The sequence below is a fragment of the Salmo salar genome, chromosome 07 (assembly GCF_965601325.2).
Source record: "Salmo salar chromosome 07, fSalSal1, whole genome shotgun sequence".
Taxonomy (NCBI): Eukaryota; Metazoa; Chordata; class Actinopteri; order Salmoniformes; family Salmonidae; genus Salmo; species Salmo salar.
Window position 1 is genome coordinate 49,691,105 of NC_138297.1, and position 18,316 is coordinate 49,709,420.

At 43.5% G+C, this 18,316-nt stretch overlaps 3 protein-coding genes across 5 annotated transcripts; 2 read left to right on the forward strand and 1 right to left on the reverse strand.

The window, feature by feature from the left end:
• The first annotated feature begins 2,746 nt into the window (after window positions 1-2,746).
• LOC106609460 (uncharacterized) lies at window positions 2,747-5,339 on the forward strand. Its single transcript, XM_014208324.3, has 6 exons — window positions 2,747-2,935; window positions 3,054-3,092; window positions 3,368-3,616; window positions 3,843-4,097; window positions 4,363-4,611; window positions 4,947-5,339. The coding sequence occupies exons 1-6, from the start codon at window positions 2,881-2,883 to the stop codon at window positions 5,039-5,041; spliced, it is 942 nt and encodes a 313-aa protein (XP_014063799.1). The 5' UTR covers window positions 2,747-2,880; the 3' UTR covers window positions 5,042-5,339.
• Window positions 5,340-6,448: 1,109 nt separating this feature from the next.
• Window positions 6,449-11,771, forward strand: LOC106609441 (cell adhesion molecule CEACAM5-like). The gene is made up of 9 exons (XM_045722059.2): window positions 6,449-6,592; window positions 6,892-6,945; window positions 7,149-7,397; window positions 7,566-7,832; window positions 8,003-8,302; window positions 8,473-8,742; window positions 9,042-9,317; window positions 10,664-10,912; window positions 11,459-11,771. The coding sequence occupies exons 1-9, from the start codon at window positions 6,541-6,543 to the stop codon at window positions 11,479-11,481; spliced, it is 1,740 nt and encodes a 579-aa protein (XP_045578015.2). The 5' UTR covers window positions 6,449-6,540; the 3' UTR covers window positions 11,482-11,771.
• On the reverse strand, window positions 11,745-17,064 carry LOC106609438 (RNA polymerase II-associated protein 3). Of its 3 annotated transcripts, none has more exons than XM_014208280.3 (17): window positions 16,967-17,064; window positions 16,335-16,490; window positions 16,094-16,237; window positions 15,808-15,927; window positions 15,319-15,446; window positions 15,118-15,239; window positions 14,913-14,983; window positions 14,694-14,828; window positions 14,372-14,499; window positions 14,159-14,280; window positions 13,914-13,984; window positions 13,718-13,810; window positions 13,387-13,610; window positions 13,065-13,254; window positions 12,605-12,702; window positions 12,415-12,515; window positions 11,745-12,309 (listed from the first exon to the last, which is right to left on the reverse strand). In XM_014208280.3, exons 1-17 carry the CDS (start codon window positions 16,967-16,969, stop codon window positions 12,224-12,226), a joined length of 1,992 nt encoding a protein of 663 aa, XP_014063755.3. In that variant the 5' UTR covers window positions 16,970-17,064; the 3' UTR covers window positions 11,745-12,223. The 3 variants fall into 3 exon arrangements, with proteins under 3 accessions (XP_014063755.3, XP_014063756.3, XP_014063757.3); XM_014208281.3 differs by having other exon boundaries at window positions 16,878-17,034; XM_014208282.3 differs by lacking the exons at window positions 16,335-16,490; window positions 16,967-17,064 and having other exon boundaries at window positions 16,048-16,237.
• Window positions 17,065-18,316: the final 1,252 nt, after the last annotated feature.

The following is an 18,316-nucleotide window of genomic DNA, read 5'->3' on the forward strand; positions in this document are numbered from 1 at the left end:
CCTGGACTAAAGCATCCGCCAACTCCTGGACAGTCTGTGGTGCAACGTGGCGTTGGTGGATGGAGCGAGACATGATGTCCCAGATGTGCTCAATTGGATTCAGGTCTGGGGAACGGGCGGGCCAGTCCATAGCATCAATGCCTTCCTCTTGCAGGAACTGCTGACACACTCCAGCCACATGAGGTCTAGCATTGTCTTGCATTAGGAGGAACCCAGGGCCAACCACACCAGCATATGGTCTCACAAGGGGTCTGAGGATCTCATCTCGGTACCTAATGGCAGTCAGGCTACCTCTGGCGAGCACATGGAGGGCTGTGCGGCCCCCCAAAGAAATGCCACCCCACACTATGACTGACCCACCGCCAAACCGGTCATGCTGGAGGATGTTGCAAGCAGCAGAACGTTCTCCACGGCGTCTCCAGACTCTGTCACGTCTGTCACGTGCTCAGTGTGAACCTGCTTTCATCTGTGAAGAGCACAGGGCGCCAGTGGCGAATTTGCCAATCTTGGTGTTCTCTAGCAAATGCCAAACGTCCTGCACGGTGTTGGGCTGTAAGCACAACCCCCACCTGTGGACGTCGGGCCCTCATACCACCCTCATGGAGTCTGTTTCTGACCGTTTGAGCAGACACATGCACATTTGTGGCCTGCTGGAGGTCATTTTGCAGGGCTCTGGTAGTGCTTCTCCTGCTCCTCCTTGCACAAAGGCAGAGGTAGCGGTCCTGCTGCTGGGTTGTTGCCCTCCTACGGCCTCCTCCACATCTCATGATGTACTGGCCTGTCTCCTGGTAGCGCCTCCATGCTCTGGACACTACGCTGGCAGACACAGCAAACCTTCTTGCCACAGCTCGCATTGATGTGCCATCCTGGATGAGCTGCACTACCTGAGCCACTTGTGTGGGTTGTAGACTCCGTCTCATGCTACCACTAGAGTGAAAGCACCGCCAGCATTCAAAAGTGACCAAAACATCAGCCAGGAAGCATAGGAACTGAGAAGTGGTCTGTGGTCCCCACCTGCAGAACCACTCCTTTATTGGGGGTGTCTTGCTAATTGCCTATAATTTCCACCTGTTGTCTATTCCATTTGCACAACAGCATGTGAAATTTATTGTCAATCATTGTTGCTTCCTAAGTGGACAGTTTGATTTCACAGAAGTGTGATTGACTTGGAGTTACATTGTGTTGTTTAAGTGTTCCCTTTATTTTTTTGAGCAGTGTATTAAGCAAACCAGGCTGCACGATTTTCTTGTTTTAGGGATGACCAGGGATTTTCTCTTGATAAGTGCATGAATTGGACCAGTTCCCTGTCCGGCTTAGCATTCAAAATGTAACGAGTACTTTGGGGTGTCAGAGAAAATGTATGGAGTAAAAAGTACATAATTTTACTTGGAAATGTAGTGGACTAAAAGCAAAAGTTGTCCAAAATATAAATAGTAAAGTACAGATACCCCAAAAACCTTAGCACTGGGATTAAAATGTCATTTTTGTAAACATATATAACGGTTTTAAACACACAAAATAAAGGAGTCTAGTGATTAAATATGTAGACATTGAGTGTAGATGCATGAAGACACATTGACATTTATCTTTTTTGAATACTGTGGAGCTCCAAGGATTCAGGGTTATTGTATCCAGAGTCCACTTCCAACACGACAACTAGTATAACTTGTGATGGGCTCTACAATGTGAAAAGCATTACATGGATGATGGAATACAACTGCAAGAAATGGTTGTGTGAAATGTTTATGCGAAATTAGGTTCAAACCAGAGTTCCTGACACTGTTGACACAACCAAGTCAAAGACTATTTCATACTGTCACGTCCTGACCAGTAAAGGGCCTATTTGTTATTGTAGTTTGGTCAGGACGTGGCAGAGGGTATTTGTTGTACATGTTTTTGGTTATGTGTTTATATAGAGGGTTATTTTGTGTAGAGTGTTTCTGGGTTTAGTGGTGTATCGATGAGAAAGGGTATTTGATTTAAGTGGTTCGTGGTTTATTAGATATGTATTTATGTAAGATGGGGTGTTTGATTTAGGTGTTCCGGGTTGTTGGGTATGTTCTTGTATTGTATTTCTAGGGGGCTGGTCTAGTGTTGTATTTCTGTGTTGGCCTGGTGTGGCTCTCAATCAGGAACAGCTGTACATCGTTGTTGCTGATTGAGAGTCATACTTAGGTCGCCTGTTTTCACCTGTTAGTTTGTGGGAGATTGTTCTTGTTTAGCTGTTTGCGTGACAAGACTGTCCAGTTCGTTTGTGTTTTGTATACGTTTCTTGTGTTTTCCTTCTTCACCAAATAAAAAGAAGATGAGTATATATTTTCCCGGTGCGTCTTGGTCTCTAACCTACGACACTCGTGACACATACAAAACTGTGTGAGGTTAAATGTAATTACATTAAAAGAACCAAAAGTATGACATCATTGCACTGTATTTGACTTTGACTAACAGATTCTGGTACAAGCCACGCCCTGAAACCAAGTTCTCGACACTCCTATATTCGTCGTACACTCATGTGTTACACATATTGTTTCTAATCTTTCCCTCCAATTGGTTGTCTATTACAAATAGGGAATTAATTGACTTCAGCTCTCAAGGACCAGAGATGGAGAGTTGGAGACCACCTATTTTATACCTCAGTACATTGCCCTCTACATGTTAGTTCACAGTAAAGCTGCCAGTTCTGTATCGCCCTATTTAATGGTCACTACAGAAGTAATGTATTTTAAATGGCGTGTTGAGGTGGACAGGCTCAAGGCAGGGCAGGTTTGCTCTCAGTCTGTTCTCTCTGATAAGGTGTGCACCTTCTCACTCTACTACTTGACTCTGTAACAGTGCCACATTTCCTGGTGTCCATTCAATTCACTCCATCACTGCGAGACGATGAAGGATACACACACCCTGCTCAATTTGCTTCTGCTGCTAGTGTACCTAGCAGGTAATATGATATGAAAAAAACAACATATTTGGGTCTAAGCTTAATGATATTTTTAGTGTTACATATACATTATAATGTCTTGATGATAGACTGTGAGGCTGTTTTTATGAACTTCCAGGATCAGCTGTGACCACTGATGGAGGGAAGGACAGTACCGGTAAGTAAACCACAGACACATACCAGTCAACGTATTACAGTATGGCAACATCATTATTTGGAGTGTTGGGTCCTCTGGATTGTACCTGTGGTAGGGCGGTAGTGCTAGCAGCTAGCAGCTAACTACTGTACAGAAATGAGTGGTCAATTTGAAATGCCATGACTTTTTATTTTGTTATCGTTGTAGTAATTTATCCCTATTACAAGTAAATTTACACACTGTGTGCCGAAAATCCGGTAGGCCTACATTACCTGATTGTGCACTGTAATTTTCAGATGATCCCTTGGAACTAACCATTGTGGGACCTGACTTTGTGACAGTGGGTGTGCCATGCAGTTTTGACTGTGCCGCCCAGTGCTCTCCCTCCTGTAGCTACAGAATGAGTATCGACGGGCAGATTGGACAAGGCAACGAGCTGTTCTTCACAGCTCGCCAATGGGAAGAGTCCCTAAACCTCACATGTACCGCAAGGAATGATGACTCTGGGAGGTCCTCTACAGTATCAAAGATACTGCAGGTTTTAGGTGGGTGGGTGGTTTGTTGGTTTGTGTTTATGACACTTAACCTGAAATTAGTGGTGCATGGTCTTTGTGATATTTGGAATGGAGTGATAATTCAATGCCTTGTAATTTACGGACATGATGTCTGGATTACTGGATTAGTGCTAGATTCAATTATTTTGCTCATGTTTTTCACATTGGTCGTAGGATCTAGACTATTATGTAAATGTGTATGTGTTCCTCCATTTAGCTGGACCCACCAACGTATCGATCACGGGCCCTGACTTGATGACCCCAGGGGCCCCAAAAAGCTTCCAGTGTTACGCCGATTGTCATCCCTCCTGCAACTACACCTGGGGGATAAAGGGCAGATGGCTCGGAGGACAGGGGAACGAGATTACCGTAACTCCCGAAGAGTTGGCCACCTCTGTTACCCTGAACTGCAAGGCCATCAACAGTGTGTCTGGGCTCTATGACATGGCAACAAGGACAATACCTGTGACATGTAGGTTATTGGGAGATTTAGAGCTTACTCAAACAATTGTAGATTCTCTATTGTCATTAGTGTAATGCAATTGTTCATCTCCACATCCAGGGCCAGATTAAGAAATCATAGGCCCCGGCGCTTTGTTTAATAGGCCCCCTGGTAGGATTTTTTGGGGGGTCCTCTCGAACCCCATACAGGCTTCAGCCCAGGGGCTTCGGCCCAGGTAAGCCCCTGCATTATTCCGGTAGGCCTACATTACCTGATTGTGCACTGTAATTTTCAGATGGTCCCTTGGAACTAACCATTGTGGGACCTGACTTTGTGACTGTGGGTGTGCCATGCAGTTTTGACTGTGCCGCCCAGTGCTCTCCCTCCTGTAGCTACAGAATGAGTATCGACGGGCAGATTGGACAAGGCAACGAGCTGTTCTTCACAGCTCGCCAATGGGAAGAGTCCCTAAACCTCACATGCACCGCAAGGAATGATGACTCTGGGAGGTCCTCTACAGTATCAAAGATACTGCAGGTTTTAGGTGGGTGGGTGGTTTGTTGGTTTGTTTTTATGACACTTAACCTGAAATTAGTGGTGCATGGTCTTTGTGATATTTGGAATGGAGTGATAATTCAATGTCTTGTAATTTACGGACATGATGTCTGGATTACTGGATTAGTGCTAGATACATGAGAGTACATGAGTACATGGCCATTAAGGCTAGATTGTTCTTCAAGATGTTCATTCATAGATCACCAGCAAGTTCAAATAATAATCACAGTGGTCGTAGAGGGTGTAGCAGGTCAGCACCTCAGGAGTAAATGTCTGTTGGCATTTTGGTGTTCCTTTTGTAATGTATTTTTTTGTGTGTTACAGATGATGAAAAATCCATGGCCACACAGGCTGAACAGACTATAGACCTGCTTCTGTTCACCTTCACACTCTCACTCTACACCGTAATATCACCATAATCCAGGAGAAGGTGGTTTTATACAAGGAAGTGATCTGTTCTCCACACGCATATCTGAATAATTTGAAAACATGTCATCATTATTACAGACAGTGATGGAACATGTGGTTTATTGGTAAAGAACAAAGAACAAACAGTGCCTCTCATATCAGGATGTTAACCATATTTGCTGATGATAAGTGAAGTGGAAAGGCTTGGCTGAATCTTTCACTATCAAAGCACTATGTGTGTTTGTGCAAGCATCATCACGTGTATAGCCTATCTGGATTAAATATTTAATAAAGAAACATTTACATTAATTTAGTAACATGTCTTTTTTGCAATGTGTAACTTTTTCCAGACTTGAGATGGAGTTGAAACCTGCAAGCATGCCATCTTCATGGAAGGCACAGACTTTGAAGTAATGTATTTTAAATGACGTGTTGAGGTGGACAGGCTCAAGGCAGGGCAGGTCCAGATCAACACACCCTTTAAAATACATTACTTCAAAGTCTGTACCTTTGGAAAAGAAAAGTTACATTTATATAGATCTTGTTGCCCAAATAATTTACACTCCCAATATTTGTCTACAAACTGCATTACTGCAATAAACTACATGACAAACTGTTTTTGAAATTCTTAGTATTTTCTCTCAAATAACTTCTGAAACAAGTACCTTAAATCAATTACCATCATAGTGAATTAAATATTTGAAATGTGAGATAGTTCCGGATTGTTAGTTGAAGTGCTATGTTCACATATCGTCTGACTGATGAGTAGCATTAACTTCTCAACAGATGAGGGGCCCACCCTGCATCTACATCTACATTTTGCTCTTGAATGTAATCAACACGAGTAAATATTAAAACACACTTGACCATGGAGTGCGATTAGTCCGTTTTTGATTATCACTGATTATATATCACGAGTTTCTTTTATGGTACATAAGAACAATCAATGTTCCAGAGAGGCAATGGTATCACCTACACACACACCCTCTCTATCTTTTCAAGTTTTTCCATGCATAACCCTTTTATCATCTTGAATTACAGTTATAGTTACAGTGAATTAATGCATTTTAAATGGAAAAACAATAAGTATCCTTTACTAATATAATTATTATACCAACAACCTCTGTATCTACATAAGAGCTATTCTACATACTTTCTTTTGTCTGTAACCTTCACCTGTCTGAATGGACGAGAAGAAGACAAGGTGAATGCTCCCTAGCTCAGAGACATGTCACTTGGCAGTATCAAAAGGCTCAGTCGCAGTAGATCAACGCCTATGAACACAAGAAACTAGCACGCACACCCTAACCAGAACACAATGCCTTGAAGCTGATAACCCACATAAAGGTCCAAACACTAGCGGCGCTTTTCTGGCACTGTTGGATAATGTCTTGTTTTTGAATTGGTTCCTGATAAGATTGTCAGCCAGTTTTTTCTGAGGTATAAGGGTAGAACAGCTGTTGGGTGGACATTTCAGCCACTTAGTAACCTGGATCTCGGCAGCAGAACCATGGTTCTCCTCTGCACATTTAGTCTGTCTCTGCTGCTCACCTGCCTGGCAGGTAAGATGCCACATTCAACTGAATCTGTTAGTGTTGAGGTCAAATCTTCTTCAAGTCAGGAATTACATTTGCTCATGCAATTTGTATTGTAAAACAAATTCTGAATTTTTCTGAATTGTCAAAGTAGCCAATAACAAATTGTTTTGTAATGAAAATCCAAATGTTTTAAACAGTAAACAGCATGTAATGTGGATCTCGGGCCTAGGCCATTTAAACGTTATTAATGCTTTATAAGATAGTTCATGTAAGGTGAACCATTGTGATGGCATGGGATTATTTTTCTTTATGTGTTTCTGTAGGAACACTTGCCAGTGAGAGAGAGCAGGGCAGGACATCGGAGGAAACCACACCATGTAAGATACATTAGGTTTCTGGCATAATTTCTAAGTGTACAAAATAAATGTATGCCATAAATCTATATGCATTCATCACCCATTGTTTATCCTTACGCTAACATTATAACATTATGGTGAACAATAAAACATTCAAATCCACTTCGTCCTAATTTTGTTCACATTATGTGTATGACTCAGGGGCTTGTTTTCCATTCTGTCAGATGGGCCGTCCTTTGTGAAGATCAGTGGGGTGAACACAGTGACGGTGGAAGTTCCTTATGGCTTCCAGTGCTCAGCCAATTGCTTTCCAGCCTGCACCTTCACCTGGACCAGAGGAGGGCTCACCACCCAGGGCCCAGAGCTCAACCTCCAGCTGAAGGAGCAGGTTCCTCCACAGGTCCTGATCTGTATGGCTATAAACCCCACCACTGGGAAGTCAGTGACGGTCAGCAAAACAGTCAACGTGACGTGTAGGCTACTTATAATCAGTTTTCATCAATCTAAACCAATATTTAGAAATCATACTATGCCAACAGATGTTATGCTTTTGAGCCTCTGTACTGCACATGCAAAGTTTGCGGAGCTCTGTTCTACACTCTCCAACCTAATTCAACCCACGACAATTATCTATTTTCTAGCTGGACCGTCCAATATAAAGATCACAGGTCCTGATACACTGTCCAGTGGAGTGACGTCCAACTTTTCCTGCTCTGCTGATTGCTACCCGTCCTGCTCCTACACCTGGACAATTAGTTCTGAAGCACAAAGCACAGTGACAACCAAATATGGTCAAACCATCTCCGTCACACCTGACTCCTGGGAGATTGCAGAGGAATTGATCTGTGAGGCTCAGGACACTGTCTCACTCCTCTTCATCTCAACCTATGTTACACCTTATGTGGCCCGTGAGTGGAATTGTCATTCTTTTCAACTTTGGAGTGGTCCATTGAAGTCACATTGGATAATTATTACTTTATTATGTTAGTCATATATTCTGTGTAAACTGTATTTTTAGAAAGTTCTAAGAGTTTACAATTAAACACACAATCAAGTGTTTACTTCTTCCTCTTCCCAGGCGGACCGGAGGCCATTTTGATCACGGGTTCCAGCTCAGTGACAGTAGGAGACACTTACAACTTTGTGTGCCTTGTTGACTGCACCCCCTCCTGTACGTTTACCTGGACATTCAATGGAAAGATCTTCAATGGCGACGAGATCCAGTTGCCCATTTTCCATAAGGGCGATAAGCCCATGGTTGGCAGTAAACTGGTGGTTACTGTTGATGAGTACAGGCACAATGAGGCACTGACGTGTGAGGCCAAGAATGTTGCCTCAGGGGTCACTGCTGTTAGCACCAAGATCCTGACCGTCACTGGTAAGTCAGAGTTTTTGTGACAAAAGAATTGTCACAAGTCATTATTTAGAATCAGATGTTTGAAGGTGAAACCCACCATTTTATAAAAGCCAACTCAAAAGTATTTAACTTGGTATCTCTCTGTTTAACTTCTGTCCTCTTCACCTCTTTTCCACTCCTCTGTCTTCCAGATCCTATCTCTGTACAGCCGGCATCCCAGAACAAGCCCTTGGCACACCAGCCCTTCTCACTGCAGTGTGTGGGCTCTCAGAATCCAGCCTCCATTTTGTGGTTAAAAAATGGCCTCCCTATAGCTGTGTCCGGCAGGGTCAGTCTCTCCCCCAACAACATCACTATGTCTTTTAGTCCTCTGCTCCAGTCTGATGGTGGGCTGTACCAATGCATCGTTTCTCAGGGGGGAGCACCCATCAAAGGGGTTGGGTACCAACTGAATGTAAATTGTGAGTATGAGTATGCAGAGATAAATTATATTTATACAGACATTTTTGCTCACCATACACCAGTATTTCAAGAAAGATCATAGAAGAGATCCAGAAACTATTTACAGGAGCAATTAGGGGTTAAGTGCTTTGCTCAATGGCACAACACAATTGTTAACCCCTAGGCTACCTGCCACCCCTGTGTGTGTGTGGTGTGTGTGTGTGTGTGTGTGTGTGTGTGTGTGTGTGTGTGTGTGTGTGTGTGTGTGTGTGTGTGTGTTTACAAGCTAATCATAAAGATATTTCATTACATTTTCCAGATGGACCACTTCAAGCTGTTATCATCCAATCTGGCAAAGGCCCAGTAGGTAAAGTCCTGTATCTCCTGCCTGGATCAAAGACAGACCTTCAGTGTTCGGCCCTGTGCTACCCCACCTGTACCTACACCTGGATATACGAGGGGAGGCTGGCAGAGATGAACGCCTCCTTCTCCCTCACACCTGAGACCACCATGGACGGAGGACCACTCAGCTGTGTGGCTTACAATTCAGTGACCAATGACAACAGCACTGCCAATACCTCAGTTGTGTTAATTGGTGAGCAGCAGTTAGATTGTATTTGTCAAAAAATATTTCTGTGCAGACCTTGAAACTGAGTGGTCTTGTCACTGTTGTATGACGTATGAAATGAGGTAGTGCAGAACAAATGAGCCATGCTAAACTCAGCAAAAAAAGAAACTGACCTTTTTCAGGACCATTTCTTTCCAAGATAATTCGTAAAAACAGATCTTCATTGTAAAGGGTTTAAACACTGTTTCCCATGCTTGTTCAATGAACCATAAACAATTAATGAACATGCACCTGTGGAATGGTTGTTAAGACACTAACAGCTTACAGACGGTAGGCAATTAAGGTCAGTTATGAAAACTTAGGACACTAAAGAGGCCTCTGAAAAACACCAAAAGAAAGATGCCCAGGGTCCCTGCTCATCTGTGTGAACGTGCCTTAGGCATGCTGCGAGGAGGCATGAGGACTGCAGATGTGGCCTGGGGAATAAATTGCAATGTCCGTACTGTGAGACGCCTAAGACAGCGCTACAGGGAGACAGGACGGACAGCTGATCGTCCTCGCAGTGGCAGACCACATGTAACAACACCTGCACAGGATCGGTACATCCGAACCTCACATCTGCGGGACAGGTACAGGATGGCAACAACAACTGCCCGAGTTATACCAGGAACGCACAATCCCTCCATCAATGCTCAGACTGTCCGCAATAGGCTGAGAGGCTGGACTGAGGGCTTGTAGGCCTGTTGTAAGGCAGGTCCTCACCAGACATCACCGGCAATAACATCACCTATGGGCACAAACCCACCGTCGCTGGACCAGACAGGACGGGCAAAAAGTGCTCTTCACTGACAAGTCGCGGTTTTGTCTCACCAGGGGTGATGGTCGGATTCGCGTTTATCATCGAAGGAATGAGCGTTACATCGAGGCCTGTACTCTAGAGTGGGATCGATTTGGAGGTGGAGGGTCCTTCGTGGTCTGGGGTGGTGTGTCACAGCATCATCGGACTGAGCTTTGGCCGCTCCCCCCAGAAATGTCAGGGAACTTGCAGGTGCCTTGGTGGAAGAGTGGGGTAACATCTCACAGCAAGAACTGGCAAATCTGGTGCAGTCCATGAGGAGATGCACTGCAGTACTTAATGCAGCTGGTGGCCATACCAGATACTGTTACTTTTGATTTTGACCCCCCCCCCCTTTGTTCAGGGACACATTATTCCATTTCTGTTGGTCAGTTCATGTTCAGTTTGTCTCAGTTGTTGAATCTTATGTTCATACAAATATTTACACATGTTAGGTTTGCTGAAAATAAACATAGTTGACAGTGAGAGGACATTTATTTTCTGCTGAGCTTAAATCTAATGTTGACCTTTCTTTCAGATGGACCATCTAACGTGACCATCTCAGGACCAGGTGCCCTAGAGGTAGGGATCAAGGCCAGCTTCAAGTGTATTGCCCAGTGCTCTCCCTCTTGCAGCTACACCTGGAGTGTGTATGGTCGGACCATGCACGGCCGTGTGGTTGATATAACCGTCAACCGTTACGTGGCCACTGAGTCTTTCAGCTGCGAGGCACACAACACGATCACCGGGAAGACAGCCACAGCCAATGAGACACTCAGTGTCACAGGTATGGTCAAACTACTATGACTCATCAACTTAATTGGTCTTATAACACTTTCTACTACTCTATTCAACTGGGGACGGCATCTCAGGTAACAACTGTCATGCAACCGGCCAGTTACTGCCATAATTGTCATTTTAGTAGAAAAATGTTTTGAGCTTGTAATGAATCATAAAGCATGTTTGAAAATGAGCTAAAACAAACCTAATGAATACAACACAGCTTTGGTGAAACCGGCATCTCAATAACTAATAGTTGACTGCTTGGAACTTTTGGAAATGAAGCTTCTCCCGACCGTGCCGTTCTGCTCGTAAAATGATTATCAACTTCCCCCACTTTATAAAAATGAAAAACTGCCATTGGGTAAACTATTACCTGAGAAAAATGTTGAATCCCCCCATGCTAAAATATAGGCATTAAGACGATGACCATTTTTTTTTGTTCACGGTTATTCGCCATTATTGTCAGTTACACGCTAATACAATTATCATGTGTAGTAGACATGCCACAAAGTTCAGCCAGCTATTAACATTTCTCCCCTTATTCCCAAAGATTCTCACTGGTGTGGATGTTGAAAGTCAAGAGAAGAATTCCATTCAATGGCGGTGGGACAACAATGCAATCTAACAGTGTCTTTATTATCTTGTACTGCTGTTTGGAAAATGTGTGCTTTATTAATGAAGATCGACAGACTTCCTGTAATTGGTTTACTTTCCACAGTCTATACTTTCGTGCCAACCTTAGTCCATGTGTAGAGGACACAAAAACCTATATTTTACAGTTAATGTGTGAAAATGCTATTTGCTGAAAAGTATCTTTTCCGTATCTGCACTTCCAGTGATCATCAATAAAGATTGTCAATTTATTAGGTATTCACACTCATTCACTGCAATTAACGTCTTGAACATGAGATGGACAGTCCTGGACAGAAGAATTGAAAATAACAAACAAAAATTGTATTGGCAATCAGAGAGAGCGCCAGATGCATATCTGAACTATTACCCCTATGGTTCTGTTGGGCCGCAGTCAGAACATTCTTGTTTTGGCCATGCATAGTAAATGCGGTTCTCATACGAGGATGAAACTTTTACATGTTTTGAGCAATAGAAGAAAAAAAACAGTATAGCATTACATCAAATGTTATAGACCTTCCAATATGGCAGGCAAAATTAAGTGATGCATTGTGTACATACAGCAATGTTTGAATTAGTAACATGTACTAGAGCATTGAAAAACTACTTCAATCGACTGCTTGCTTAAGAAAAAAGCAATTTTGCTGTCTGTGGGGATGTCCATTTTTAGGGTTCGGCACTCACGTCACACTCCATACTTCTTTTGCAGTGCTCCTACTGAAGCGTCCTCAAGTCCTGCTTGACGAAGAAAGTCAAACAATTCTTGTAGAACTAGAAAAAAAACAAGAGTTTGCAGTTATCAATATCTGTTAATCATTTTGTATTGGGGTTAAATAATGTATCACAAACTGTGCCAGATCAACAACCAATCGGTACCTTTCTTCTCAGGGATGGACATGAACATGACAGCCATGTCGAACCGCCTCACACTGGCCAGATTCCTGAGGATCTCCAGTATGACAGATGGCTCTTCATTCCTTAATTTGATAAGGACAATGTGATAACAGTCACATTTCTTGTATGAGCTATAACAGTCGTAATAGCATGGTATTCGCACAGTACTTACTTGATGTAGAAGCTTTGTAACGTCCTTAGAATCTGATTGAGCATGTCTGGCTCCAGAGAGCTCTGGAAGATCTTTGCGTATGCCTGAGGCTGGATTTGCTAAAACAGAACACAGACACACAACAAATAAACATCAGTCCTTGGTGGCATCTACATGTTTTTCGTTGTATGGTGATTTGTTAGTGTACAAATAGAACCCCAAACAAGAGATCAGGTCTCTGTTGAAGAGTAGATGATCACAATAAGACAGGCATCTATATCTTATTAGTAGGTCACATGTCATTAGCAACCGTTTTGTATAGGCTATAAATAAAAGGTTACATAAAAAAAAGGACAGTAATAAAACCCATATTGTTTATTTTCCCCTTGGTACTTTATTTGCACATATGACATTTGAAATGTCTTTATTCTTTTGGATGTGTAATATTGCGTTTTTCATCATATTTTAATTCCACACCCACCTTCAAATACTTGTAGATAACTTCAGGGCCATTTCCAATCTTCCTTAGGTCTGCCTCTAGCTGGAAGCTGTTGGTGGGGGCAGGAGGTACGACCTCAGTTGAGGGTGTAGCAGGCGGTTCTGTTGGTTTACTGACGGTTTCCTCCCTGTGCTTCTGTGTCTGTGCTCTCACAGCATCCCCCTCAGGCCCTCTGAAATAAGAAAACAGCCTCAGTGGTGCTATTGTCAAAAGCCTAACTGTTGACAAAAGTTCTATTCAAAACATGTATCAAAATCCTCAAACTGTTCGGCTTGAGATTAAGCAATTAAACAATATCACTTACTTGACAGGGGAATGTGAGGGGATGTTTGATATTTCTTCTATCTTCAGGATCTTAGCGCTGGGGGAGGTAGAGGGAGGTGAGGCCTCTCTCACGGTGTCTGCGATGGATGTGGTCTTCTGGGGCCTAACACAGGGGGCTGTGGTTGAAGTGAAAACAGCTGAGGGCTCCTTCTGGACAAGGATCTTTCCACCAACCTCCTCAATGTCCACTCTCCTCAATGGTTTCTGAGATACAAAGAAATCCAATAGCAACATTGTTGTGTGAATCTTTAAAGCAAAGTTCAGAAACAGCCTACTGAGAATATTTTTACTGTTTTATCTGAGAGACTCACGGTTGACTGCAGGTGAGGTGGTTTGTTAACTGGCAGTATTGTTCTCCGCTGTGCATGCTCCTCTGTTGCCAGCAGACCACTGGTGCCCATGTCCTACACAAGAGCAGAGATGCTATGTCAAGGATTTGTCAACAAAGACAACAGGTGTAAGAACATTAACACAAAAACCTTAGTGAGCAGGGAACCACATACGTACAATTGCAATCTTCTTCATCTCATGAAATGCCTGCTTGTTTCCTGGTTCTAGCTTCAGGACCTCCTCAAAATCTAAAAAAAAACATGGACATAATAACAGTTCCATGACTACTGCTACCATTCACATAAAGACTTCAACCTGCTCAAGGTAGTTACATAGAAACATGCCTAACCTACAAAAAATGGTTGCTAATGACATGTGACCTACTAATAAGATATAGCCTCTTGGATGCCTGTCTACTGTACCTTCTTTAGCTTGTTTTAGCAGTCCCAGAGCAGCCCTAGCTGTCCCTCTGCGGGCAAAGGCCTTTGAGTAGGTGCCATCCAGGGCTATGGCTTTACTGCAGTCCTCTTCAGCCTCTTTATATCTAGGGAGACAATCAAGCTTAATCAATGCACAGCTTTGACAGAACTTATACTTATCCAATACTCGCTTATCCTGCCTTCCCTGCTGCTTACCTCTGCAGCTTTAAGTAAGCCATGGCTCGGTTGGCAGGCAGGAGGACATTGGTGCTGTCTGCTTCCATGCCCTTGGTGTAGTACTCTACTGCAGCCTCATACTTCCCCTCTTTGAAGTATGCGTTCCCCTGAAAGAGTCAAGGTTTAGTGCCGTGGTAACCATTTAGAAAACAATGCACTTAAACACAGGCAAATAGCATGCTGTAGTACACCTGCGGTATGTCTTCAGCGCTGCAGTGTCTCAGAGTCACTGGGAAACTGGTTCCCAATATGTAGGGGGCCTACTCTAACATCGAAAGATACGTGTAGCTGGTGGCTCTACCCTGTCTTTCTGCACCACCGCCTCCTGTCTCCTCTGCTGTTCCTCCATGAGCTGCTGTTGCTTGACGTCCACCACAGGTGGCGTCACCACTGCAGCCTCTGGGCTTTCTGCCTTTCCACCCAGTTTAGCAATGACCTACCGATAGAGGAGAGGTTAGATACAGAGGTAGGCGGGGATACAGAGATACAGTAATAGACCCAACACCAGATAATGTCTCACCTCTTTGCATTTCATCACTTCATTCTGTGCCTCCAGGTTCCCAGGATCCAGCTTGAGCACCATTACATAATCTAGTTATGTAGAGGAAGGAAGCAGAAATTGTTTTAAGTGACCAATTATTCTAAGATAATACAGCATATAAAAACGATACATCCTCTGCCGGCATTCTACCCATTTGAAAACATGTTTTGTTACTACTCCTCACCTTCTAGGGCAGATTCATAATTTTGCAGGGCGAATCGAGCCGCTCCTCTTCGTGCAAATGCTTTGAAGTAGTTACTGTCCAAAGCGATGGACAAGTTGCAGTCAGACTCGGCAACAGCAAACCTGACAGATATAGGTTCTCACGTTAATGTTGTCATTTAAAGTGTTACATATGTTGCTTATTTCCTTACATGTTGCTTACTTTTTGAGTCTGAAGAAGCAGGCAGCTCGGTTTGTAGGCAGAATGGGGTTATAAGGGTCTGCACCCATGCCTCTGGTGTAACACTCAATGGCATCCTCATACTTCCCTTCTTTAAACAGCTGATTACCCTGAAAAACAACCGTCAAATTCAGTACAGCAAATATAAGAATTTGCAATCTCTACATACAATAAAGTAGTAACATCTACTGACTACAGGTGACTACTGACTGAGTATTACTGACTACTACCACCAATGACTGGTGATAGTTGCTAACGAGGCCCCGATGGTGGTATATAGTATGGGTAATTGTCTAGGATCAAAATCACAACATACTGCAAACAAATGCCCTTCAATGGTGGTCCTTGTGTCATAATAATAATAAGTAATATTTTAAAATGACAACATTTACGTGGGAATTCATATTTCTGCATGTCTGTCAGGTTTGGTGTTGCTGAGTCTGACTTCAATACTAAAGGGTGAAGCCATACTTTCTCCTTCTCAGCAAGAGCTTTGTCTTGGTCAGTAGCAGGAACCCCAGAATCCTCAGATTCAGAGTCATTGGACTCAGCAGCGCTGTCCTCTTTATCCATGGACTCCAAAACCTTGTCCTACCAGAAGACAAAAACATTCCAAAAAATGTTTAGTGTAACAGCAAGCAGTACATACTGTTTAACAGGGTGCACTGCTGCCATTCAGCTTAAAACCAGAGACTTAGTTTAAAAACTCACTATTGAAATCAAATGAGAAACAGGCAAGATCCACCTAATCCATTACCACATCAAATTTGTCCCATGACTGATAGTCATAAGACTTTATCCTGGGTACTTGTTTTGGTTCAGTCTTTGCATTGTTGTCTGATGGCTTCTTTTTCTCCCTCTTCTTTTTGTAGTCTTTGTTTCGCACTGGTGGGAGGCTTTTCTAAGGCAGGAATACATAGTTCAGGATCTTTCTAACATAGCACAATCTCAACTCTATAGCTAAACATAAAACATACACATTTTCAAGTGTTACATACTTGAGACTCGACAACACTCCCACTTCTTAGTTGCTCATCCTTCTTCTTTATGTCAGTTTCCCAGCTGTCAAGATCTTTCATGAAGTTATGCAGGTCCTCTGCATTTTGTCGCATTTGCAGTTGGAGTTCAATGGCTTTGTTTTCAGACATGCCTACCTGTCAAATACATTGAATATACTAGGTTGACAAAACAGGAGATAGGATCACTTTAATTTAAGATGTTAGATAGCTAGCTGACTATCTAGTCAACGGCGACAGATATTCAATAGAAACACTAACTTAGTTAACTAACAGTGAGTTCTTTGAGTTTACTCAAAAACGGTGGCGCTAGTAACGTTACGCTGCTGTTGACTAACTACTATAACACCAAGAAGCTAACGTTAGCTACAGTTGAGAAATGTGCTAGTCAGCTAGTCACGGCTGTCTCGCAAAAGCAGTAATTTATAGATGGTAACTAGCTAGCTAGCTGCCTAAACTAACGCAACGCTTTTAACGAGTTTCGACCTGCCAATAAGAGCTGATTACATTATAATATTTGAGTACCTGTCCCTTGCGTCCCAAATTGATTGTAATTTATCAGTTTAAGTTTAAACGAGGCTTACTAGCATTTAATATTAGCTACAAACTATCACCATTCTGTCGTTTTCTGTTTGTGTTGGGCGCCATGACAGCGTGTCTTCTTCTACTTCTTCGTCGATGAGGTTTAACGGCGGTTGACATCCAATAAATGTTGCATTACTGCCACCTACTAGACTGGAGTACTCCCTTATACTTTGCTTTAAAAAGTAACAAAAACACTACACTCACCAAAAAAATAAAACCACACTACTCCACTATTTAAATACACTGCTCAAAAAAATAAAGGGAACACTAAAATAACACATCCTAGATCTGAATGAATGAAATAATCTTATTAAATACTTTTTTCTTTACATAGTTGAATGTGCTGACAACAAAATCACACAAAGATAATCAATGTAAATCCAATTTATCAAACCATGGAGGTCTGGATTTGGAAAACCACACTACAGGCTGATCCAACTTTGATGTAATGTCCTTAAAACAAGTCAAAATGAGGCTCAGTAGTGTGTGTGCCTGTATGACCTCCCTACAACGCCTGGGCATGCTCCTGATGAGGTGGCGGATGGTCTCCTGAGGGATCTCCTCCCAGACCTGGACTAAAGCATCCGCCAACTCCTGGACAGTCTGTGGTGCAACGTGGCGTTGGTGGATGGAGCGAGACATGATGTCCCAGATGTGCTCAATTGGATTCAGGTCTGTGGAACGGGCAGGCCAGTCCATAGCATCAATGCCTTCCTCTTGCAGGAACTGCTGACACACTCCAGCCACATGAGGTCTAGCATTGTCTTGCATTAGGAGGAACCCAGGGCCAACCGCACCAGCATATGGTCTCACAAGGGGTCTGAGGATCTCATCTCGGTACCTAATGGCAGTCAGGCTACCTCTGGCGAGCACATGGAGGGCTGTGCGGCCCCCCAAAGAAATGCCACCCCACACCATGACTGACCCACCGCCAAACCGGTCATGCTGGAGGATGTTGCAGGCAGCAGAACGTTCTCCACGGCGTCTCCAGACTCTGTCACGTCTGTCACGTGCTCAGTGTGAACCTGCTTTCATCTGTGAAGAGCACAGGGCGCCAGTGGCGAATTTGCCAATCTTGGTGTTCTCTGGCAAATGCCAAACGTCCTGCACAGTGTTGGGCTGTAAGCACAACCTCCACCTGTGGACGTCGGGCCCTCATACCACCCTCATGGAGTCTGTTTCTGACCGTTTGAGCAGACACATGCACATTTGTGGCCTGCTGGAGGTCATTTTGCAGGGCTCTGGCAGTGCTCCTCCTTGCACAAAGGCGGAGGTAGCGGTCCTGCTGCTGGGTTGTTGCCCTCCTACGGCCTCCTCCACGTCTCCTGATGTACTGGCCTGTCTCCTGGTAGCGCCTCCATGCTCTGGACACTACGCTG